The sequence below is a fragment of the Tripterygium wilfordii genome, chromosome 22, assembly GCF_013401445.1.
Source record: "Tripterygium wilfordii isolate XIE 37 chromosome 22, ASM1340144v1, whole genome shotgun sequence".
NCBI classification, from domain to species: domain Eukaryota; kingdom Viridiplantae; phylum Streptophyta; class Magnoliopsida; order Celastrales; family Celastraceae; genus Tripterygium; species Tripterygium wilfordii.
In genome coordinates, this window is record NC_052253.1 from 11,095,260 (window position 1) to 11,119,453 (window position 24,194).

Here is a 24,194-nt window from a genome sequence, read left to right on the forward strand (position 1 = left end):
ACACATTATTCATACACGTGCAATGCTAATCGCTTTAACAAAAATTTATTGAATCACTGGAAGTGTGTTTTTTGAGTCATGTAAAGCATGTGGATTTTGGCACATAGGGGTATGATTCTAAAAGATGAAAACGTACTCAGGAAGTGGATAAGGTTATGGCAGATGCCACTAGAAGATAATTGCTTACTCAGCCGTCTCACGTTAGCAAGATCTCTGCAATAAATAAGTTTTCTGTAATTTTCAGTCTTAAAAGAGTGTCATTTGGGGAAGTAACTGAGTTTTGTATGTATACGGAGAGAGTCAGTGTGATAAAAAAAAAAAAGAAGCAAGCACTGTTTGGGGAGGGATTTTTGACCTTTGTTTTTTTTGAAAGGGAATCACATACTCCATTCGACTAGTTCCAGCTGCTCCGAGTTATCAGAAATTGACATGTGAGTTCTTTGAATAGTTTTTTTTTTTGGGTCCTGATAAAGACGATCACGGAATCACAAGGGGATGTAATGTTCTAAAGTATCATTGTCAAATTTTGAGCTATTATATTAAAAATCCTAATCCTAATCAAAACGCACCCTAAAAGCATAATGAGAGTCAACACGTCTCACAATGGAGTAGTGCAGTTCAAAAACGACGTCACTTCGTAAGACATGTTGGATTTTGAAGATTGCATTGGCTTGTGCTATTTGTTCATATTCAAGCATTAATTTGTGTATAAATTAAATTAAGTTGCCTAGGATTTTGATGATTCGAGGGTGGGGGCTTCCCTTTATTTGGATTGAGGGATTTCAGGTTTTGGAGGAAGGGAAGATAAAGAAAATGGAAGAAAAAAATGGAAAGGAAAATATTTTATCTCTCATGTCTTGATGGATACAAAAAGAAAAGACATAAAATTATTTTAATTTAATAATTTATGCTTATGTTAAAATATTATGTAAAAAGATAAAATAAATTTTAACTTATAAATAATTTCATATCAAAAATGAAAAAACGTATAACTAATTTAATGAATCATTCCGCCCCTTCAAATCACCTCCCATCTTGAAATTTATTTTTGACAATAAAGAAATCTTCTCTTAATCCAAACGAGTGAATTTGAATGAATTCTATTTCGCTATATAATTGCAGTTGATAATCAGCTTCCTGTCCAATCTTCTTCAGCCAAACGTCTTTTCTTCTTTTCACTTCTCCGACTCATTCGATCCCCTATATTGAAGAAGAAAAACCAGAGAGCAAAGATGCAGAGGCTTTTCGCGGCGAGGACTATCTGCGCTTCAATCTTTGGCAACCATAAGCGTTCTTGTTTCTCGACTTCGCTGCTCTTTGATGATACTCAAATACAGGTCCGATTTCTCAATCTATGATAATTTTGATTATTGGTTTTTCTTGAGCTGAAATTTGAGTTGATTTTGTTGAATTTGGGGAGTACGTAGGCCATCTTTGTGCTTAATATTGATTCGCTTTTGATTGTTTAGATAGAAAACTTTTTAAACTGGATCATGTATTGTTTCTTCTGACATTCTTTTGGTTGCAATGATTGTAGTTCAAAGAAAGTGTTGCGCAGTTTACTGCTGAAAACATTGCTCCTCATGCTTCAAAAATAGACCAAACAAATTCATTCCCCAAGGTTGTGTAGCAGTAATTGCTTTTTTTGTTTTCGTTTTGACGTTTTTTTTCTTTGCTTATGAGTCAGACTTGACTGTATTTCATGTACTCATTGCAGGAGGTCGACCTATGGAAACTCATGGGAGAATTTAATCTCCTTGGGATTACTGCACCTGGTAGAATTTTAATTGTGTTGTGGAAAAAATTTGAATGTTATTTCCAACTTGGACCCAGTTTTCCTTGGAAGCTTTGCTTGTGTATTTTTCACTGGGACGCACTCATTTGAACCATGTCTACCTTGCTCTAATGTTTATTTAAACTAACATTTATGTTCTAGAGGAATATGGAGGGCTCGGTCTTGGTTACTTGTATCACTGCCTTGCAATGGAGGAAATTAGCCATGCTTCAGGGTCTGTTGGTCTCTCCTATGGTGCCCATTCTAATCTGTGCATTAATCAATTGGTAAAAAAATGACCCATTCAATTGTGATTATATCTTATGATGTCTCCTAGCAGCTGTTAAACTGTCCCTTTTAATTATCATGACTCTGTAGGTGAGAAATGGAAGCGTTGCTCAGAAAAAGAAGTATCTTCCAAAGGTTCTATATTTATGTCTTTACTTAATACGTATCTGGTGTAAGACTTACAACCATGCTTCCTCACCACAGGAAAAAGGAAAGTAAATTAAAAAGTCACCACCCAAGGAAAGGAGTCTCAATGAAATTGATTGCGCGCTTATGGTTTATGTTCATCCTTTTTTAGTTCATTTTGCTACTATTTTCCACTTCTTCTTCCTCTCATGCCTTGTGTTTTTATTCATTCTCATCCCTTCTCTCGTGTTCTCTTAAGTCTGGACCAAGAAAGAAAGAATTTGGTTTAAGATCACCTCTCCCAACCAACAGTTAGTATTATACTTTTTTTTTTTTTGAAATCTTTGCCACTGGCTAACTGATTGTCCCTACTTATGAAGCTCATTAGTGGAGAGCATGTTGGAGCTCTTGCCATGAGTGAACCTAATGGTAATTTATTTTAAATATCATAAAATTCATGTTTAAACTTTTGGTGGTTGCTGCATTTTATTGTGATTCCGGGCTGTATTTTTGTGTCCACTACAGCTGGCTCTGATGTTGTTAGCATGAAGTGTAGAGCTGATCGTGCAGATGGTGGTTATGTTATAAATGGGAACAAGATGTGGTGCACCAATGGTCCAAGTGCTCAGACATTGGTAACATTTTTTTTGTATTGCTTTCTTTTTTTTTTCTTTTGCACTTTTTTCCCCCCATGTTATTGTCTCCATAAAAATAATGGTCATATGCAAGGATTATTTGCTGTATTGCCTATACCTTTGTAAGCACTTTTTTCCATTGTTTAAACTAACAAGAATTGGCAGATCGTGTATGCAAAGACGGACACCACGGCTGGCTCAAAAGGAGTGACAGCATTTATCATTGAGAAGGGAATGCCAGGGTACCTTCACAAAAGCTTATTTAGTTATATACTTATATTTATTCCATAATGGACAAGTTATAAGTTACTTGCTGAAAACTCTCAGGGAAGTTAGCAGATGCATTTTTTGTTTTAATGTTGGGCTCAAGTAAGTCGATATGGTGCTGCTGATCAGGTGGGCCACATGGATGGGCATGTACCTTTTATAGCATTCAGTTTTAGTTTGATCAGCAATCTATTTAGGAGCCTATAAATAAAAGGTTGTGAATGTGCTTGAACTGTGGTTCAGTCAAGGTTGCTTATATGGCATATACCCTTGCCTGCCCTCGCTCTCACTGGAGGGGGTAAACTTCTTTGCTTAAAATGTCTCGTACGATTCTAACAAGTTCTCCGAGTTGAAAATAAGGCCTGCTTGCCGTGTCGAATAGAAAGCTACAATAGCAACGTCTATAAGCAAACTTTTGAATCCTTGATTTATAGAAAACTTATTTCCGTTGGTGGTTCTGCAGGTTTAGTACTGCTCAGAAATTGGACAAACTTGGGATGCGAGGAAGTGACACGTATGTTATCAGTGCTTTTATTGAAGTTTATATAACTTTGAGTTTTTCAGCTCCTTCCAATTCCTGCTAACAGTGGAAATTGTCTGACCAGATGTGAGCTTGTCTTTGAGAATTGCTTTGTACCAGAAGAAAATGTTCTTGGAGAGGAAGGAAAAGGTTTCCATTCTGTAACCTTACTTTTTGTGAATAAAGATTATGTGGATTAACATAGATCTGTCATTAGAATGAATAACAATATCTCGCATAAAATTGGAAGCTTTTGTGTTGTATGTCTACTCCCATTTTTCTGATCTTGCTGTTCAAAGTTAGGGTTTAAATCTCGTCCTTGCAGGAGAAAAAATTGCACGATTACACAACTGGAAAGTTACAATTCATGTTTCAGCATTTTAAGACTACCTTTAGGAATGTGCTTTGGTTTGGGAGGATTACTATAGTTATTTTATCCCTGCAACCTCCCTTTGGGTCATCCTGAACTGTTGAAATGACTGATTTTGTTGAAATGGTTTGATGGTAGTCCATTTCTTGCAGGAGTTTACATCATGATGTCGGGGCTAGACTTGGAGAGGCTTGTTTTGTCTGCTGGACCTGTTGGAATTATGCAGGCATGTTTAGATGTTGTTCTTCCTTACATTCGGCAACGAGAACAATTTCAGCGTCCAATTGGCGAGTTTCAGTTTATACAGGTCTATATTAAAGTTCTCTCATGTTGTCTAGCTGATTCTTGCATTGGAAAATGACCCCCTCTTATTTGACCTGTAATTGCAGGGGAAAGTTGCTGACATGTATACATCTTTACAAGCTTCGAGGTATAAGATTTTGATTTATCATGTGCCATTCTTCCTAAATCCCAATCGTAATTTCTACTTGGTAGGGATTGATAATCTTCAATTTTTCAGGTCCTATGTGTATTCTGTTGCTAGGGACTGTGACAATGGAAACATTCACCCTAAGGTGCCCTTGAATGTCTTCATAAACCCTTGTCTAGTTGTCTGAGTTCTGAATATTTCATTCACTTTTATTTTATTCAAATTTCAGGACTGTGCTGGAGTCATACTTTATGCAGGTGAAAGAGGTACCCAAGTTGCTCTGCAGGTAAATAAACGCTAGACTAAAATTCTATTTATGATTAGATTTATTGCCACACCTGATTTGTTTGCTTTTAAACATACTCTACAATCTCATAGGTTCCGTCTTTTCCCCCACTATATTATATGGTGTCGTAGAATTCTTATATCGCTTGCCAAAACTTACAACAATGAACATTGTCATTGATTCAAGTCCAAAAAGAGGAGTGTCTGTGCTTTTCATTGTTGTTTTAAGTGGAATTCCGCTGACCCCTCTGCACTTGTCAAAACTCTGCGAAGCATGTTTTGATTGATAAGTTAAGACTACATATTCAATTGGTGCAGGCTATACAGTGTTTAGGTGGTAACGGATATGTGAATGAGTACCCAACGGGTCGTCTTCTTCGAGATGCCAAGTTATATGAAATTGGGGCAGGAACTAGTGAGATCAGAAGATTGATCATTGGACGTGCCCTCTTCAAGGAGGGATGAGCGAGTGAGAATGAAGCTGCTCATCCAGGTGCAGGCCTACAGCCGCCCACAGGGTCATGAATGACTCTGTAATCCATTTTCTGAAATGTAAGATAATTTCTTTGAGATATTGGAAAAGAAAATGCATCATATTAATAATGGAAGTCAGTGGATTGCTGATATAGCCTGATACCTGTTAGTATGTAGATCAAGTGCCGTTTTCGCATCGTTTCCTTCCTTCATAGATAGGCTGGAGCTTGATTAAAAGTATTTTTAGTTGTCATCACAAAGTTACAAGTGTTTAGATTAATGAATACAGATTCATTATGGCTAGGTTTTGAGTAATTGGTAATGATAAATTGATAATGTCCTGGGACAAGTGCAAATTGCAAAAATATCAGACCAGCTTGTGAAAGAAGAATACTACCCAATAATTGAACCTGAGTCGTCCTACTCAAAAGAACTACAAAATTCGATTTCCAAAAGTACATTAACAGTTGGAAGTCTAGAAGAGGACTTCAAGGTGGTGGTGGGATTAGTCTGCCACCGTGTTGTTCCTTCTCCTGAAATTTCAGGGGGTAAATTGGGCCAACCGTGCTGATCCTTCTATGTGCTTGCGCATATAGAAGTTTCCTACCTGAAATTTCTCGTTAGAGGGTATTGTTTTCTTTCTCTTTGCGAGCAAAGTGTAGAGGTAAGTTGGGCAAAAATCCAATGTATGACCACAATGATTTATTCTCAATGGGAATCGAACTCAAAATTAGAGGGTATTATTTTCCTTCTCTTTGTGAGCAGAGCCTAAAGGTAAATTGAGTCAAAATCCAATCTGTGACCACATGATTTATTCCAAGTGGGAAGGGTTAATTGGGTCAAAACCAACGAACCAACTAGGCTATAACTGAAATAGTTGTTAGCAAATACGCTGCTCTGTTATTCAATTCAAAAACTATGTACTTAATCATATCCATTTTTATTTTATGTTGATCGAAGTCATACTGGCACATGCGAATTTTCAGTGGCAAAATTATTTGACCAGTTTGCTACATGGCACATGCCCTTAAAATAATTGATGTTTTTAATGTTTTTTACAGGCTGGTACTACCACTTTATCCTATTAATTGTAAGTATTATCAATCCTTATCTATCTATTTTATCTATCTATTTTATCTATTAATATATTTATTCTTTTTAATTTGAATGTGTGTGACTAGAGATTAGTGAACATGATCAATGGTTGATATTGATGCAGTTACGTGTACAGCTCATCCTATTGGTTGGAACGAAGCTACAGTTGATCATATCCAAGATGGGTCTTAGAATTATGGGGAGAGGGGAGGTTGTGCGGTGTGTGCCGGTGGTTGAACGTGGTGATGACCTCTTCTCGTTCAATAGGTCCAGCCTTCTCCCCACCGGTACCTCATCAACTTTGTTCTCTTTCAGGAACATTAATTCTCTACTCGCAATTTATGTGTTTTTATTTTTGCTCTCTAACAAATGCAAATTAGTACTAAAAGTCTCTATGTGGTTGTGCACTTTACTCTAAATATTGTTAATAAAGTGAAAAATCGTGAATAAATTTTATCAAAAAATCCACCCACTTACTATAAGCCAATATTATTGGTCTTGGACTACTCGGTTTTCGTGGATACACCGAACTTGCACTCGCAGTGTTTATTCTTCCTACTAGTCTCACTTAATAGTATTTAGGCTCAAGGATAATACCTTAGTTGTGTGAGAGGATGTGAGTCTTTACACATCACTTGGATTTCTCCAAACAATGTGGGATTATAATTTTGACATATATGATAATCTGAATCTCAATGGATTATGTTAGACTTATTTTGGTGTTCCAAATTATGTTCCTTGTTTAAAAATCAGATTGAATCTCTAACTCATTTGTTGTGAATTCTTAAAGTTCGATTTTACTTGAAGCAATATCATTGTACTCACACACACTGTTTCAGCCTTACCGTCCTGAATTTAGACCACCCTGAGGGTCCTCTGTAGCTACGTCACTCTCCCTCACTATATCCTTAATTAAGTTATTAACAACTTTATAATGATTATATATAAATAACCATAATAAAGTAACCCGCAAATCTGCTAATTAAGTAATAGTTCATCTAAATGCATCCACTTTTTTACTCTATACATCCCCTACTTTTTTTTTCCTCTATATACCCCGATCCCACCATTGACCCCACCTCTTTTATATTTTTATAATTTTTAATTTATTTGGTCTCCATTGAATAATCATAAATCTTCGGCCCATAACCTTATATAACTATCCATAAAATTAGAAAAAAAAAATTATAGATAAGTTACTTAAATTGTAGTGGATGAGTAATTTAATCTACAAAAAGATGTAGAGAAAATAATACCAAAGACATGCATTTATAATACTTGAAAATGGTATTACAATAATTTAACATAAGTATAATAATAAATAACATACAATAAATATACATCATAAAAATTCAAACTAAAATAATTACAAATATGCAAAAGAATTGACATCATAAAAATTATAATTCAAACTGAAATGATTACAAACATACAAAAAAAACTCATATCATAAAAATTTAAACTAAAATAATTGCAAAAAATACAAAAAAAAAATCACACCAAAAAATTTATAATTGATATAGTTATAAACATACAAAAAAATTAGTACAAAGTATTAAAATAAAATTTTTTTTTGTAATAATATTGTTTTTTGAAACAAATAAATTAAAAATTATAAAAATATAAAAGATGTGAGGTTAATGGTGGGATAGGGGTGTATAGAAAAAAAAAAAAAGAGGGGGTGTATTGGAGTAAAAAAATGAGGGTATTTAGATGAAGTCGTTAAGTAATTATCATCCCCCTGTAACAGCCTCCACTATTAGTAGTTTAGTACCCAACGAAACCCATTGAATTTCCACTTTATTTACAGTCTTGCTCCCCACCTCTCTCATCTATATCTGACACATCCTCTCTCTCATTTCTTTGGTTTCTCCGGTTTTTCATCAATGGCGAGAGGTTCTTCCCAGTCCCAGTCCCAGTCCTCCACCTCCTCCACGAGTTCGCGCCCTGGCCTCATGGCTCCCCGTGGCTCATCTGCGGCCACGGCGGGCATGCGTCGCCGCCGAATCGCTGGAGGCAACTCCTCATCCGGCTCTGGCGCAGTCGGTGGTTCAGGACCGAGCAACATGCTCCGCTTCTACACCGATGATGCCCCTGGCCTCAAGATCTCCCCCACTGTCGTTCTTGTCATGAGCGTTTGCTTCATCGGCTTCGTCACCGCTCTCCACGTATTTGGAAAGTTTTACCGCTACCAATCCGGTGCCTGAACCCTAACATCCTTACTCTGGTCGAATCCTATACTATTTCGATTCTGTCTTTTTTAATTTTGGATGCTCTGTACATTATGTCAGGGTTGTAGTGGATAAAGTTTTCTTGATGTTGACTTTGGCGTGAAATCGCTTTAGATTTTACTTTGAAGGAAGAGAAATGAGTTTTCAACTTCTCTTCGTCTCGATCTATGTCTGCTTTCGTTTTTTTTTTTATGATTGATCGTCAGCTGCGGTATGGATTGTGTGTGTGATTCGCGTCTCTTGTTTAATTTTGTTGCGTTTGAGCTAAATTTTGGTATTGATAAGGAATCATAACTTGAGTTCTGTGATATGCATTGATTTGCATTCGCGAATCTGAGGGTTAAGCTTCTAATATTTTCCCATTTTAGAGAAACTTGCATTAATTAGTGCACTCTAGTGTTGAAGACTCAATAGACGGCTATAGAATTTTTATCTGGTTTTGATGCTTTGCCATTAATGAGTTTTCAAAAAGATAAGACAGAAAGGAAGGGAAAGAGGAAACAAACTGATAAAGCCGTCTTACAAAGTTTAAGACTACATGCATGTTTCTTTGTTCTGTTAACTTTGTTTCGTGTGAGAAAAAATCATCTATGTTTGGATGGAATGTTATTAGCTCTCTACTGTACCTTTTATCTAAAGTTAGAACCCTAGGAACACTGCACAATGAGAAGTTGCATGTATAGTCATGTAATTACTGCTAAAACCCCAGCATTAAAAATTGTCCTTTCTAGAACTGCCGAACTGATTTAGTTACTGTTACCTTGCCGCAAGACTGGAGTTGCGAAACAAGCCACCCTCAAGGCTGGACTCTGTCATGGGTTTGCTTAAGATTTTTCGTAAGTTAGATAAGCAACCATCCAGCAGCTGTGCAATTTAATTAGGAGGATGGATGTCTCAGTTTTGAAATGCTTAAATATTTTTGCATGACTTTCTGGACTGAATAACAGCGGAAAGAGAAGGGAAGGGGAAGCATCCTACTCAAAACAAGAAGGTACTTGTTTTGAAGCCAATATCTTACCATGGGGAGCCACAGTCTAGTTATTTATTGAGAGTTGGTTGTTTCATGGTCTGGGACAGTTTAATTTTCAGTGAAATAGGGCGAATTACTAACTAAATAAGTTGCTTCTTCCTATGCGGCCAATTGCTAATTTCGGGATAAACGACAGTCTAGTGCTAGTTAAGAACATGGTTTTGAAAACCGGACCGGACCGGCCGGTCGGGCCGGTCCAACCGGTGACCGGCCACTTGTCCGGTCCGGTTGAGGTGCCAAAACCGGTAATTGATGAACCGGGATATTTCCGGTTGAACCGGCCGGTTCTTCGGTTGAACCGGTCAGAACCGGACCGGTTTTGACCGGTTCGGTCATTTATTAAAGTTAATAAAATATTTTTGAAATTTTGTTATTTGTAGGGTTTGAACTCATGACCTTTTGTTCATTAAAAAAGGCTTTAATCACTAGGCTATGAGATTTTCTTTGTTTAAAATGGTACTTTATTTGAATATATTGTATTTTTATGAAGTTTTCTTACATATTATATGCATATAATATAAATATATATATAAATAATTCATTACATTAAAACCGGTTCGAACCCGGTTTGAACCCCGGTTGAACCTTTGAACCGTGAACCGAAGACTTTTCCGGTTTGATGACCGGTCCGGTTTTAAGAACCTTGGTTAAGAACTGACAGATGCTCCATTGAAGAGCTGTGCACTGTGTTCCCTTGATGGATTGATTATTAGTTTGCGCTGCTGTAGACTGTTTAGATTATCATTTGGAGAATAACTATTCAATTTGCTAGCTCTGAGAATTTTTGGATGATTTTGTTAACAGATCCGCAATGTTGTCTTGCATAATCCTCTGTGCTTCCGGAGTCAACAGTGGTTCACTTATTTTATCTTTGAAATAATCTAGCAGTACACGATTAATTCAAGAACTAGTTTGAAGTAAACAGTTATTCATGTAACTGGCTGAAGCCATGTTTAGGATGTCAATTTCCATTTCTCATATGCTGATTGGGGATATACTGGTCCATTCAGGCATATGGACACAAATGTTTATTGTGTTCCACATGGAATACAAATTTTACTTATGCTTTAGTTCATATGTTGCAAGGAATGCAAATGTTCTAATTATTGGAAAAGTCCTCATGCTGTTTAAAAATTTAACTTTCTCCATTAGCTACCTATAATTTAACTTTCTGCATTAGCTACATATGGGTAAGGTAAAAAGGTAAACAATTCTCGTGCATAATGTTCATACATGAATGTCATCTGAGCTATTCTTGTGTTTCTCGATTCATTTTTTTTTAAAAAAAAACTTGGGAACCTACAAACAGACTGGCCCAATGGGCCAACGGATTACAGTCCAATATTGTGGGCCGGAGGGCACGCCCACTGTGAATTATGCTAATCATACAGACTGCTATTTGGTTGGGTGGCCGTTGCCATCCATCATGAAGGCCGATGATCCTCCAGAATCGAATCGCCGACATCTTAATGCTGTTCAGCCTTGTGATCTTACTGCATGCATTGCATGCCTCAATGAGATTATGAGTGTGTAAAGTGTTCATTAATTCTCTAAATATGTTTGAAATATGTGTCAAATCACAGAAATCTTGTTCGAACCCTAAATCAGATTAGGTTATTGTCCTATTTATTTGTCCAGATTTGATCAATTAAGTACGTTCAAAATCCAATTAAGGTTAGAATTCGAACATGTAAATATTTCGTAAACATGTGTTGTTGTACGATCTGGAATCAATTTTTTGTCACCCCTAATTATTGGGATGCCTATCATAATAAAAATAATAATCTATGTGAGAAATTGGTATGGGAGGGTTCACTTTACCCACCTCTTCATAAGCCGTAGGGGAAAACTTTTGGCATTGTTGCATCCTTGAAAGCTAACTCCTGGTATGGCTTCCATGTAGGGGTCAACATTTGGCCCGGCTCGAAATTAGATCAGGCCTGGGCTCCATTTTTGGGACCGGGCTTGGCCAGAAGCCCGACACCTCGGGTCAATTTTGGTCCGACCCAAGCTCGAGCCCGATGCAAGTCCGACATTATTTATATATATATATATATATAATATGTATATATTTATATATATATATACACACACATACACAGACAGTGCACTGTCCGTGTGTATATATATTATTACAATGTATGTGTATATATATATATATATTACATATATGCATATATATATATATAATACATTTTCCTCAAATAATACATATATAAATATTATATAGTAAAAAATTCGAGTCCGACCCGAGGCCCGAGCTTTAAGGGCTCGGGCCGGATCTGGGCCTCATTTTGAGAGCCAAGCCCGGTCCGAAACCCGATTCTCAAAATAAAGCTCGGGCCTCATATTTTCGGCTTGACCCGGCCCGATGCCGAGCCCTACCTTCATGGAAGGTATGGTTTGACCAGCTAGAAGAGAATTAAGCTAATACTCGGCAATTTTTGTTTTAGCAATCTGTGATCATGTCATTGTAGTAGTTTGTATTTAATGGAATCTTATGAAACCATTTCATTCATCTTTGTTTAATAAATTGTTTTTTTTTAAAAAAAAATCATTAGAGATTGCTTTGTTTCCTAAATTGTTATTTTACTTGGCAATAAAAAAAAGGGGAAATGACAATATAGTACTTATATATTTAAGGACAAAGTGAAAAAAATATTAGAAAAAAGTACATTTATATTGTGTTGACAAAAATATCCCTAAAGATATCTCTAAAATCCATCTTAGAGTCACATGCGTGATGTCATTCTTCTTCTTCCTCCTTTTTTTTTCTCTCTCTTCTTCTTCCTTCACGTCGACCATCGGAAATTGACCGTCCGGTCATCATTTTCGACAAACGAATTACCGAAATAAAGCTTTAGGTCAGTTCAATCAAAGCCCAATCATCATTGGCCATATATTATCACTTGATTCTCCAAAAAAGCTTCTTGAAATCATGGCCACCATTTGAAAAAGTGTTAGATCCGGTCAATACGGCCAACTCCGATGACCATCAACACCACCAATCAACTCCATGGATCAAGGAGTATCACCTTTGAGGTTTTATTGCTTTTTCGAACTCTTTTTTTTCTTCTGAAATTGGATCTGAATCTGCAAATAATATATCTGTTTCGGATCTGTTCTTATATGTTATCTGTTTTGGAACTTCAAATAGATAACATTTTATTAAAGATAGATAACATTTTAACAAAACATATAACATTTAGCAAGACATATAACATTATGATATATATCAAATGGCAAAAGAGTATTTTTCATCCCTCAACTATTGGTCGGGTTTCATTTTCGTCTCTTAGCTTCTTTTTTTTCCTTTTTTCATCCCCCAACTATGGGAAAGTATCATGTTTATCCCTCGAATAAATCCGGCCATTGAAAAATTCTACGTGACATCATATTGTTCATCAAATCAGGTTTTTCCCAACTTCAATCTCACTTGAAAGGACGAAAATGATACTTTTCAATAGTTAAGGGACGCAAATGGGAGAAAAAAAGCTTATAGACAAAAATGAAACTCGCCCCATAGTTGAGGGACGAAAAATATCTTTGTGTCGATATCAAAGTAATCGAAACAGATAACATATCACTTGTAGTCTGCAACCGAAAGCAGAACAAAAAAAACACAAAAAATCACCACAGAAACTGTCGAAAATAATGATGTGATGACAGATCGAAGGAAAACTACAAGTCTCATGGTGAGTATGATCAGATCTAGAAATTCAAACACTGAAAATATCCAAAATCAACAGGATCGCAAGGTGAATCATTATAGAAATTCAAAATTGATGCAAGATTCATATTAGAAAATCAATTTCATGAAGAAAATTTGAAAGAAAAATATTCCCTGCAGCTAGTCGTGAAAGAGAAGCTTTCGCAAGTTTGAGAGGAATTTCTGTAAACTTTATGATTAATTTTTAAAAGTTAAATAATTAAACTGAGGTTATTTTAGTCATTTAAAAAAAATTAGGATAAGAGTTTGTCTTTTTTGGAATATTAGTTTAAAGGACATGGACTTTATGGAATAAGACTTTTAAGAATGTATCTAGTGGAACAAAGCTCTTCCATGAAGGACTTATATTTAATTTTCCCTAAAAAATAGAAAAAAATGTTGAGATGTCACATACGTACCCATAGATTGGACACACTATCCTTCTTTTTTATGAAACTATAGGTATTTAAATTAAATTAAAATAATTTTGTATTTTTATTTTTCTACGACCATGAAACATGGACCTTTGACCCATGTAAACCCTGTATACTTGGATATTGAAGTGAAGAGTTGAACTTAGGTATCCCATCTGGAGATTCAAAGATGCTCCTTTTTAAAAACAAGGAGTCTATATCTTTGTTTTCAATTTTGGTCAAAAGGTTTTAAAAAAATTGAAATCATCAAGAAAAATACATAATAAATCTGAACTATTTTAAACCTATGGATGCAAAATAGTAACATATATTCTTCTTTTTTCATATTTAACAATAGAAAGTATGATCTAACGGTTAAAATCTTATAAACTTTTCATTGATGATTTTTTCAGATTTTCTAAAAATGTTTTACATTATAAAAATTGTAAACAATGATGGACATCTTGAGTGGAAAGATTCATCTCTAAACTCATTGGCTGATTAATTAGTTTCATATTTATAGTTCAAGTTACTCTAATGTTACGAGTCTGTTTGGAAACAGTTTTCTGTTTTCAAAAATTGTTTTGACTTTGAAAATTCGTTTGGGTGGGTGTTTTTAGAAATTATTTTGTAAAACTGAAAACTGTTTTTGGTTTTCAAAAACCAAAAAATCAAAACTGTTTTTTGATGTTTTGTAAATTCTTTCATGTTTTCTCTTTCCTCTGTCATCTTTCTCCGCGCAAAATCCTCTACCAAATGAATTTTGTTTTCAGTTTTATTTCTTAAAATTGTTTTCAAAATCTAATCTTAAAATCAGTTTCTGAAAACAAAAAACCAAAACCATTTCCAAACACACCCTACTTCTCTGGTTCCCCCTTTCTTTCTAAAATTTTCTCTCAACTAGGACTCCCTCTCCTTCGTACAGATCTGAGGGAGAGAAGAAGACCTCCATATATGTTCTCGTCCTCCTCCATTCTCCCCTTTTTTTCTAGTTTTTTTCTTTTAGTTTGTTGGTGTTCTGTTGAATAAGGGTTACAGACATATCAAGGCTTTCTCCCGAGAATTTCATTTTGGGATATGGTTTTACTTCAAGAAAGATGTATAATCGGAGATCCTTTAGCAATTCTAAGTTCCAAAACTCCAAGACCAAATATGGATAATTATGATTTCGATGGGTTTAGATCTAGATCTTTATCTGCTTCAAGATTTGTTTGGAGGAATTCTTAAACAACCAAATCTCCTTTGTTCATTTTTTTTCATGTTTATTTATTTAATTCGGTGAATTCCGATGTAACACGGCATCGTTTGATTTCTGATGATGTCCAATGGAATACAGTGTCATCCGACGACGATCAATTTTGTTTTTTTTTTTTTTAGTTTTCTTTATTGTAATCTATCTTTATAATGAGTCGAATGTTTACAGCATTTAATTTCTCTTACCTTTGAATTTTGAATATAATTAGGTCTACGAACTTATTTCAAAAAAAGTTATTCTAATGTCTTTTTTTTTCTCCCCCAAGATGAGAAAGGTAGCTGAGTCAAGTAAACACGTGAGACTGACTGACCGAGTCAACTCAGCAAAGATTCTAATTAAATTCTAGAGAAACGTGCAAGTGAGTGTGTGTGTGGTGGGACAAATGAAGGGTACCCGCCACCTCTTGTCCTTGTATTTATCAACTTTATTTTCCCCACTATGTCAGTCTTTTCGACGGTCCCCCAGTCTCAGCCACTCAGCTGTCATGGACGGCTGGACACCCCTCTCTCCCTCTCCCTCTCTCTCCCTCGTCCCTCAAAGAGTGGTCGGTGGTTTTTCTTTCATTCTTTCTTTGTAAGCAATTATGGTATAATCATTTTCACCCTCATCAGTGACCGGGTTGGCTGTAAAGGCAACTGACTTTTAACCTTTTCAAATTAATCAAGTTGGGACACGATCTTTCTTTAAACACATACATACACTAAATTCTTCCTCTTTTTTCTTAAAATAATACAAAGTTTGTGTTCTTGTATGTGTCGATATTAGATAGCCCACCACCCTGAAAAGGACTCTTGCAACAACCTGTTCCTGTGCGCACACACACTTTCATTACCATATCAGATTTGCTACTCACTTAAGCATCCAAACTGTTCATTCCTTTTTTACTTACATATATATATATATATATATAAGTAATGATAGAGATTCCAGTCGTTTGTATCTTAATTATTTTAGCTATTGAATTGTATGCATACGATTTCATATGTATCATGTAAGAGATGTGGAGCCCACAAATTTACTTGCATCCTGTGTGTTGAACTCAACAATTATGATAACCTGGGATATATATGAGTGGTGCTCCAGCTGAGTCTAAGTCTGACTGACTTTGAGACAAGTTAGCCGTGCAAGATAAGGAGAGAAAGAGAGGAGAAATATTCTCTCTTGCTAGCCTCCTTTTGGAGTTTTCTTCTGGGATTTCAGGTAAGCTTAAGAATAAATTAAAGTTAGCCAGTATATTATATTGAGATCCGGAGAGGTAGTTAGTTGTGAAGAATAAGAAGTGAAGAAAATCTCTTTGAGAGTTATTAGGTTTTGTTTGAATTCTGTCTGGGGGGTGAAGCTTTTGTTTTTTCTTCATTTTGGTGGGTTCTGTTTATGCTATATATCTTGACTACACATATACTTGTTGTGTGGTTCAGCTGGTTTTGGACATATCCAGCTTTTGTTAATTTGCTCCAATTTCAGCACCAAAATGATCTCTCAAAATGGACTCAGCTCTCTTCCTCCCACAACAGCAGCAACAACAATCAGAGGGTTTCTTCAAGAACCAACTCCAATTCCAAACCCTAACGCTAACCCTACTACTTCAATCCCAGCCAAGCGAAAGAGATTGCCAGGAACACCAGGCAAGCATATATGTGTGTGTGTGTGTATATGTATATAATATGGACACATCCCCATCTACATATCCAACACTATTTGAATTGTTTCTTTTGATTTCTTTGCAGATCCAGATGCAGATGTCATCGCTTTATCCCCAAAGTCACTCATGGCGACTAACCGATTCCTATGTGAAGTCTGCAACAAGGGGTTCCAGAGGGACCAGAATCTGCAGCTTCACAGAAGAGGGCACAATCTTCCGTGGAAGCTGAAGCAAAGAACAAACAAAGAAGTGAAGAAGAAGGTCTATATATGCCCTGAAAAGACTTGTGTCCACCACGATCCGTCTAGAGCTCTTGGCGATCTAACCGGAATCAAGAAGCACTTCAGCAGGAAACACGGTGAGAAGAAGTGGAAGTGCGACAAGTGTTTGAAGAAATACGCAGTTCAGTCTGACTGGAAGGCCCATAGTAAGATCTGCGGAACTAGAGAGTATAGATGTGACTGTGGCACAATCTTCTCCAGGTACGTATATACACTATCCCCTCCATATGTATCTGATTAGATCACATATATGTTTGCCAGTAGAATATCATTAAATGTTCATAGGAGACATTGTTGTTGAGTTATCCCAGCATTTAATATCCCATGATTCCAGCTACTGAGTTAAACGCACAAAATCCAAGTGAATTCGTGGATTCCGCATATTTATTCTACATGATGCGTACAATTCAACAACTTGGATAACTGGTATATTAGATGCTGGGATTCCTATCATAAATGTTATCGAGATTGTGACTTGTTTGCGCATTGATTATTTAACTGCAGGAAGGATAGTTTTATCACTCATAGAGCCTTTTGTGATGCTTTAGCGGAAGAAAGCTCGAGATACACTACAATTCAAGCAGCTGTGAATCCAAATTTGAAAAATGAACAGTTGTTGAGTACTGAAACAATCAATTATCCTCAAGCCAGTTCAATCTCTCAGTTTTCCTCGGCTTTTCGGCCCGATTTTTGTGGCTCGGAATTGCAATTATGGCGTGACCATGCAAATTCAGTTGGGGTTGCAGGTCATTCCAGTGGTTACTTGCCTGAATTAGTTAGTCCAATGTTCGGATCCTCCTCCCAAATGGAGTGGCTCAACAAGTACTCATCAGAGGGGGCAATGTTCACCGGAGCCAATGATGTTTCGGCTCCAGCATTGGGACGACGAATTACAAAGGTGGAGGAGCAAAATAAGAAGAATTTTCCAATGAGTTATTCGTATTCCCATAGTGACCAACATCAAGGCCCAGCTCACATGTCAGCCACTGCACTCTTGCAAAAAGCAGCTCAAATGGGATCCACAATAAGCAAGACCACTACTACTAATGGCTATGGATCACTCTCAAGCTTCAACTCTCACAACCAGCAAAACAAAAATCAAGAACTAGTGCATAAACTTTTCAAGCCAGCTAGCCAAGCAGATCATAGTAGGTCAAGATCAAGTTCATTTTTGGCCAATTCGGTCATGGGAAGGTCTAATGAAGGTGATGAGGGGAGTTTGACTAGAGATTTTCTTGGCGTTGGAGGAGAATCGAGCGGACCATTTTTGCAAAACGAGCTAGCCAAGTTTGTTTCGCTGGGTTCGGCAGCTGCAATGGACTTGAGCCGTTACACTGGACAAGACTCGTGAGTTCCATACAAGGTATGGTTATTGGTTAGGTTAGAATGATTAGGTGAAAAAATGGAAGGCTTTTTTTTTTTTATTTTGTGACCGAGTTGCATGCAACTGAGTCAACTCGGTGGAAAGGGCGAGGGAGGATTATTGAGTCATGTGACTTGTGAGAGTCGATGGTGGAGGCCCACTGCATGGAATTGGACGAGACAACAAAAGGTTGGCAGTCAGATAAGGATGAGGTGGGCCCCCCATGCATGTAGTTGTAATTTATGTATATTTTTTTTTAATTTTCAGTTTTATTATCAACGTTAAATTACTGTTGACTCTGACAGTTGTTGTCAGAGACTTTTCTCCTGTGACCCTCTCTGTTTTCCACCGTGGACGTCTGGGAGGAAGGAAAATTTTTCTTATTAATTTTATTTTCTTGGGTCTTATTTAGGCAAATTTGGGTTTGGGGTTTTGAAGTATGGAGTTTGGACTCAGATTATATAGCAAGAACATATAATAATTATACCCAATAAAACAAAGAAAATGATAATGAATGTTATTGGGACATTAGATAAGGATGGAAAAATGGATTGGAATTGAGCCATTGGTTGAGTAACAATGACTTTGCATGTCCCTGACTTCAGGTCATGGGTTTTAATTTCACCTCCTCCTGAATATTTGTAAGGAGGTGTGTGGGCTTAGTCTGCCCTTATGTGGGCTTGGTTTGTGCCTCCTGCGTAGGGTTTGTTGACACCTGTACTTTCCTAGGCTTGATCTAGTGGTGTGTCGTATATTGTATCTGTTCTTGTACTAAAAAAAAAAGATTGGAATCTAAAGAAAGATATGTTTTTTAAGTTTAAAAAATTAGGTCACTGATGGTTCATCACACATTGTATGTTGTGATATTTGATATATTGTAATTAATACTTAACAGGTATCCTTAGGACACCCATTATCAATATCCTAAAACAAAATAATACAAAATCTCATCAACATCCATCTATCTTTAATTTTTTTGGGTAAAAATTTATTTACACACTCCAAAGGGCGGATGTAGGATTTCAATTATTTCATTGTTAAGAACATATAAAAGTCACACATTGGTTAGACACAAGTCTATCAATGGATTTATATGGGCAAAACACACTCCTAACAAACATCTTGGCATTTTCCTAGGTTTGATGAGTTTGGCTTAGCCAACTTACTAGGCTTGAGAAGAATAAACCCGTGAGAATAATCCGATGTATCCACAAGAACCGGAACCCCAAAACGGATAATATGATTGATGTGTTTCTGGTGTGAATTTCTTATATATATCTCAGAGAAAAAACTACACGGGAGTCTAGAGACAACAACTCTAAAAAAAAATTGGTCTATTTATTAATTATATCCGTTCCAACACATCTTGCATGCGCTTACATATGCTATCCTTCGAAATGATAAAAAATAATATTAAAAATCTAAATCTTATAAAATAACAAAAAATAATAATTAAAATTTAATTTATATATATACGCGATGATTTTTAAATTTTTAAAATCATTTCATGATGATCTCATTTGCTTATTTGCCTTGTATGTTATAGTCGTGTCAAGATTCAAACTTGTACCAAATTAAGTCGGCATATGAGCAAATATTCTAGATAGCTTGCAATGCAGAAAAATTCTCTGACGCCAATGTTGACAATAATAATGTTTTGGCGTGGAAGTCATGGTATATAATTCTTTGATTTGCCTCGACATTCAAGTAAACTCTCGTGGGCTTGCGGTCTGTGCAAGTCATTCGATTTCCTTTAATTATTGTAATTAGTTCAGCCCAATAAAAGATATCAACGGCTGAATTATTGCCTTTTAGGATGAAACCTATAAAGAACTCAATTTTTTATGATTTAAATTAAAGGTCTGTTTCGTATGTTTATTTTTTAAAGAATAAAAAATAATTCTGAAAACACGTTTAGTTGCCCATTGTAGAAAAAACGGGATACAAAATGGTAGCTAAATCACTTGGAAACAGAAAACGAAAAAAATAATGTTTCCTTCTTGATTCTTATTGTAAGAATAAGATATATAAGGATTTAAGACCGGTGAGTTCGGGGTCCCTACAATTGAAATTTGTGCAATTTCCTACACCACCGTCAGATTTGTTCAATAGTGTGGGGTCTATGCTGTTTTTAAAATTTAAAAAACAGATTTGACGATGAGATAGGAAACTCCATGCAGTCTCCACTGCATGCACTCTCGGCCAAGGGCAGATCCAGAGGGGTGTAGGCCTCCAAATTTTTGATAAATATATATATATATACACACACTCGTACAATTAAATATTAGTAAATAAATAAATAATACACTTATATATAGTTATGTACATGCCCATATCTCAATATATACTTAATCACCTAAATAAAAACACATTTTATATGCAGGCCAATACTTAAATATCTAAGGCTCTAAGAGATTAAAGGATAATTTTACCGGCTAAGGCTCTAATTGGCTAAGTCATCTTCTAAGTCTTTGTTATCTTCTTGTGCTAGCGCAACCTCTGCTTGGTTGATGACGAATCGCTTCGTCTCCTACTCTCCTTCGCTATTGCAACTGTGCAAGTGTATAACAATATCTGAAAACGAACCGCTTCAATATTTATTTATGTTGACGTTTTAGATTATTTTATACCACCAACTATCAAGATGAATGGACATCGTTAATTTTATTTTAAATAGATATAATGTTATAAATAACTCTTACGCCCCCGTCAACTTTTAGTAGCCTCCAACATCAATTCCTCACTCCACCCTTGCCCCGGCTGCCATTAGGGACATCGTGTCTTGTAAAAAGAGTGTTTTTTTTAATCAGGTTGTAAAGAGAGTTGAGGATAAGACACTGAGTGCGATTATAAATGTATTATATTATTATTGTATGGTACGACAATGATTCTTAAATACTATTTGTCAACTTAGACCATATTTGGTATTTGATGATGTACTAATTTTGAACTCCAAGGCACCGTACGTAGCTTATTAATGTAACATTCTAATTAAGGTTATTATTTTAACCAGGATGAAGATTATTTGCACTCTTCACTTAACTAAATATATCTCAATCTAAATAAATCTCAGCTAAAAACATAACAATTATCAATACACCCTTATTTGTGTTTTTTCACAAAAACACCATCTGTACCCCCTTAACCTTAATTTTCAATCCATTCTCTACACCACCACTTACTTGCATACTTCTTCGTTCTTTGATGAGACTGGATTATATTATAATCTGGTAATCTCACATCTGCTCAACCATGCACACAGACTAGCTTGAATCTCTAGTTCATCAATTAGAGATATGAGGAGGAGGAGGAGGAGGAGGAGGAGGAGGAGGAGGAGGAGGAGGAGGAGGAGGAGGAGGAGGAGGAGGAGGAGGAGGAGGAGGAGGAGGAGGAGACAAAATATAATAACATGGTTTTACACGAGCGGTAATCAGAAATTGATCCAATATTAATGGATTCTTTCAGGAACTTAATTTCATATAATTTATGACTAAGTAGTAGGAAACCATACAATATGTAATTTATTGAATATATGTAAATCTCTAGTGAAGGACTAGTTTGATGAAAGATGAATACCAGCAGCCTCTGGACCAAGCACTTACTCTGCTTCCAAAGCTGAGAGTTGAAACAGGAGACTCATATTCTTCTTTATCTTCCACATCCTTATATGACTGTCTTGGGTTTGATGAATACCCCCGGAAATTTCCCTCTTTATACGCATTTGGGTGGTGATGGTGTTCTGAACCAGAGAGGGATTAGGGTTCAGGTAAGGGGAGGAGGAGGATGAGAGGATGAGGGAAAGATTTGGGGCAGATAGGAGAGTCAACTGGGGTGCTCATAGATGAGGGTTTTTAGAGGGTTGGTAGGATATACTTAGTTAAATGAGGAGTGCAAATAGTTCTTATCTTTTGTGCACACAGGTCTGATGTCCTAAATTTAGATTCATATCGAATTTCTAAATGATAAATTTGTATGATATCGTTCACAGTTAAAGAAGTATAGTGAAATTGGTAGGAGCGAAGGTGCTTGTGTCCCATTCATTGTACCAACCATACATCAATCCATCATTTTATAGTGAAATTTGTACCAAATGAAGTGAAGGCATACCTTCCAGTTTAATTTCACTAAGGTTGTTGAGGCTAATATTACCATTTTAATCTTGCTGTATTAGTGTCACTCTTTGCTTAAAGTGGACATGGTGTCTGGTGAACTTAGGGGTGTAAAGTAATCTGACTCAATCCGTCAATAATCCGATCCCATTTAATGAAAGAGTTGGATTGGGTTAAAAAAACTTCACCCTCATAGTAAAAGGTTCGGATGAGAATTAAGCATAAACCTTATCCAATTCGACCCTTTTACACCCCTAAGTGAATTAATTTCAATAATCTAGGCCTGAATTTTGAATCAAGTGGACATATAAATACCATATTAAGAAAAAAAAAAGGAAAATGAAAAATTGAAACATAATATGTAAAACTAAGGAGAAGAAATGCCAGGTTCATTGACACATAACATTCTTAAAAAATACATAAAAGTGAAGCATCAAAAGGAGACTAAGAAGACAAAAAAATATAAAAAAAAAAAAAAAAACACCCAAGAATCAACCTTAATAGATACAATTAATTAAAATTGGGACTGAAGAAGCAGGAAATTATTCCAAAAGCACTCACCACAGATCCATCACCAACCCTCCAATCCCAGAAATGGAGAAAAATCATACACAAATCGAACCCGTAGAACAGAGAGATCCAATCTAACCACCATATTTGATCAAGTCCCTTTTGTGACTTCACAAAGTAACTAACATTGCAGCAACAATGGCAACTCCGTACACCACCACCACATTAAACGTGATGAGAATGTAATTACTCACTGCACCAGAAGCATCCGCTGCAGTACTTGGACCCTCCGAAATGTGTTTCTTTTTCTTAGGCTTCTCCGGTGCCGGAGCCGGGGCGGGGGGCTTAGGAGTGAAAACGTCAATAGGAAGCAACACTTTGTCCACTTGATAAATAGCTAGCTGACCATCTGTGTAAACTGTACCAGAAACACTAGTGTTTGTAAGGCCAGTAGTTATATTCACTGAATTCCCTGTAGTGGTGATGTTGAATGCAAATCTGCCACTAGTAACATCTCCTCCAGCTTGTGTCCTTAATGGGTTACTCACAGTTTGGAATTGTGAAGTTGTAAGGTAACTGGGAATCATGTGAAATTGTAGCAACTCAGACTGTTGTTGATCAGTTAGGGAGTTGAGGGTGCCCGGTTTTAGGCTCGAAAACGCGTTATCGGAGGGCGCAAAAATGGTGATTCCATTGTTTGAATCGTTGAGTTGGTTATTGAGATTACTAACAATTTGGCTTGATTTCAAGAGGCGAATAAGGACCGAGAAGGAACCGGCCTTTTCGAGGATTTTGGTGACATTGGTTGGTCCAGGAGGTGCCGGAGCTAGCGCCGGAGCTTGAGATAGGATTAATGTGGAGCAGTGGAGGAAGCAGAGGAAGATAAGTGAGGATGCAAAGAAAGTAGTTTGCTTTAACATCCTTGTAGTTTGTGTTGGGGAGGACTAAAGGTGTGGTCCTTTGTAGTTTGTACACAAAGTGTTTGATGAAATGCAAGGAACATAGGGAGGGCTTTTATCATGATTGAGTAGAGCCGTAGAAGATGTTTAGTTAGGTGGAATGTGCAATGTTAGTTACGGAAAACATAGTTGTTTAGCACCTTGTCTTTCTTAAAAGAGGTGGGAGAGGGAATCAATGGAGAGGGTGATGTGATACTGCTGCAGCAGCAACCAGATTGCTTGGAAAAGCAGGAAAAGTAGAGTGAGTGAGATCTCAAGTGGGTGAAAGAGAGCTAAAAAAAGATGTTCATGATTGGTTTTGCTTTCACCAGCGCACCAGCGCATGTATTTTGGGTAAAAGCCTTAAAAATATGCTTGCCATAGCCTTAAGAAAGAAGTTTTGTAATTGCTATGTTTTCGCAGGTGAAGATTTTATGGTGTTTTGTGAG

The 24,194-nt window shown here is 36.5% G+C and overlaps 4 protein-coding genes across 7 annotated transcripts; 3 read left to right on the plus strand and 1 right to left on the minus strand.

Moving 5' to 3' along the window:
* The first annotated feature begins 1,004 nt into the window (after nt 1–1,004).
* LOC119992224 (isovaleryl-CoA dehydrogenase, mitochondrial) lies at nt 1,005–5,345 on the plus strand. Its single transcript, XM_038838906.1, has 15 exons — nt 1,005–1,337; nt 1,538–1,621; nt 1,718–1,775; nt 1,937–2,061; nt 2,153–2,197; nt 2,569–2,617; nt 2,714–2,823; nt 2,989–3,065; nt 3,554–3,604; nt 3,696–3,760; nt 4,133–4,287; nt 4,370–4,410; nt 4,501–4,555; nt 4,640–4,696; nt 5,014–5,345. Exons 1-15 carry the CDS (start codon nt 1,233–1,235, stop codon nt 5,158–5,160), a joined length of 1,224 nt encoding a protein of 407 aa, XP_038694834.1. The 5' UTR covers nt 1,005–1,232; the 3' UTR covers nt 5,161–5,345.
* A 2,710-nt stretch (nt 5,346–8,055) lies between these two features.
* Nucleotides 8,056–8,663, plus strand: LOC119991853 (protein transport protein Sec61 subunit beta-like). The gene has a single exon (XM_038838346.1). The coding sequence runs from the start codon at nt 8,151–8,153 to the stop codon at nt 8,469–8,471; it is 321 nt and encodes a 106-aa protein (XP_038694274.1). The 5' UTR covers nt 8,056–8,150; the 3' UTR covers nt 8,472–8,663.
* Nucleotides 8,664–15,944: 7,281 nt separating this feature from the next.
* On the plus strand, nt 15,945–18,580 carry LOC119990706 (zinc finger protein BALDIBIS). 4 transcript variants are annotated; one of them, XM_038836767.1, is made up of 4 exons: nt 15,945–16,102; nt 16,321–16,539; nt 16,630–17,026; nt 17,330–18,580. In XM_038836767.1, exons 2-4 carry the CDS (start codon nt 16,374–16,376, stop codon nt 18,174–18,176), a joined length of 1,410 nt encoding a protein of 469 aa, XP_038692695.1. In that variant the 5' UTR covers nt 15,945–16,102; nt 16,321–16,373; the 3' UTR covers nt 18,177–18,580. The 4 variants fall into 4 exon arrangements, with proteins under 4 accessions (XP_038692695.1, XP_038692696.1, XP_038692694.1 ...); XM_038836768.1 differs by having other exon boundaries at nt 16,367–16,539; XM_038836766.1 differs by lacking the exon at nt 15,945–16,102 and having other exon boundaries at nt 16,110–16,539.
* Nucleotides 18,581–22,678: 4,098 nt separating this feature from the next.
* On the minus strand, nt 22,679–24,059 carry LOC119990934 (fasciclin-like arabinogalactan protein 12). The gene has a single exon (XM_038837073.1). It carries the CDS (start codon nt 23,725–23,727, stop codon nt 22,978–22,980), a length of 750 nt encoding a protein of 249 aa, XP_038693001.1. The 5' UTR covers nt 23,728–24,059; the 3' UTR covers nt 22,679–22,977.
* Nucleotides 24,060–24,194: the final 135 nt, after the last annotated feature.

Bases quoted from the DNA above. Each gene is read 5' to 3' on its own strand.
- LOC119991853 (XM_038838346.1), top strand. From the start codon at position 8,151: ATGGCGAGAGGTTCTTCCCAGTCCCAGTCCCAGTCCTCCACCTCCTCC.
- LOC119990934 (XM_038837073.1), bottom strand. From the start codon at position 23,727: ATGTTAAAGCAAACTACTTTCTTTGCATCCTCACTTATCTTCCTCTGC.
- LOC119992224 (XM_038838906.1), top strand. From the start codon at position 1,233: ATGCAGAGGCTTTTCGCGGCGAGGACTATCTGCGCTTCAATCTTTGGC. The intron at 2,062-2,152 runs GTAAAAAAATGA...ATGACTCTGTAG, and splicing joins ATCTGTGCATTAATCAATTG to GTGAGAAATGGAAGCGTTGC. The intron at 3,605-3,695 runs GTATGTTATCAG...TTGTCTGACCAG, and splicing joins GGGATGCGAGGAAGTGACAC to ATGTGAGCTTGTCTTTGAGA.
- LOC119990706 (XM_038836767.1), top strand. From the start codon at position 16,374: ATGATCTCTCAAAATGGACTCAGCTCTCTTCCTCCCACAACAGCAGCA. The intron at 16,540-16,629 runs GTGTGTGTGTGT...ATTTCTTTGCAG, and splicing joins AACACCAGGCAAGCATATAT to ATCCAGATGCAGATGTCATC. The intron at 17,027-17,329 runs GTACGTATATAC...ATTTAACTGCAG, and splicing joins TGTGGCACAATCTTCTCCAG to GAAGGATAGTTTTATCACTC.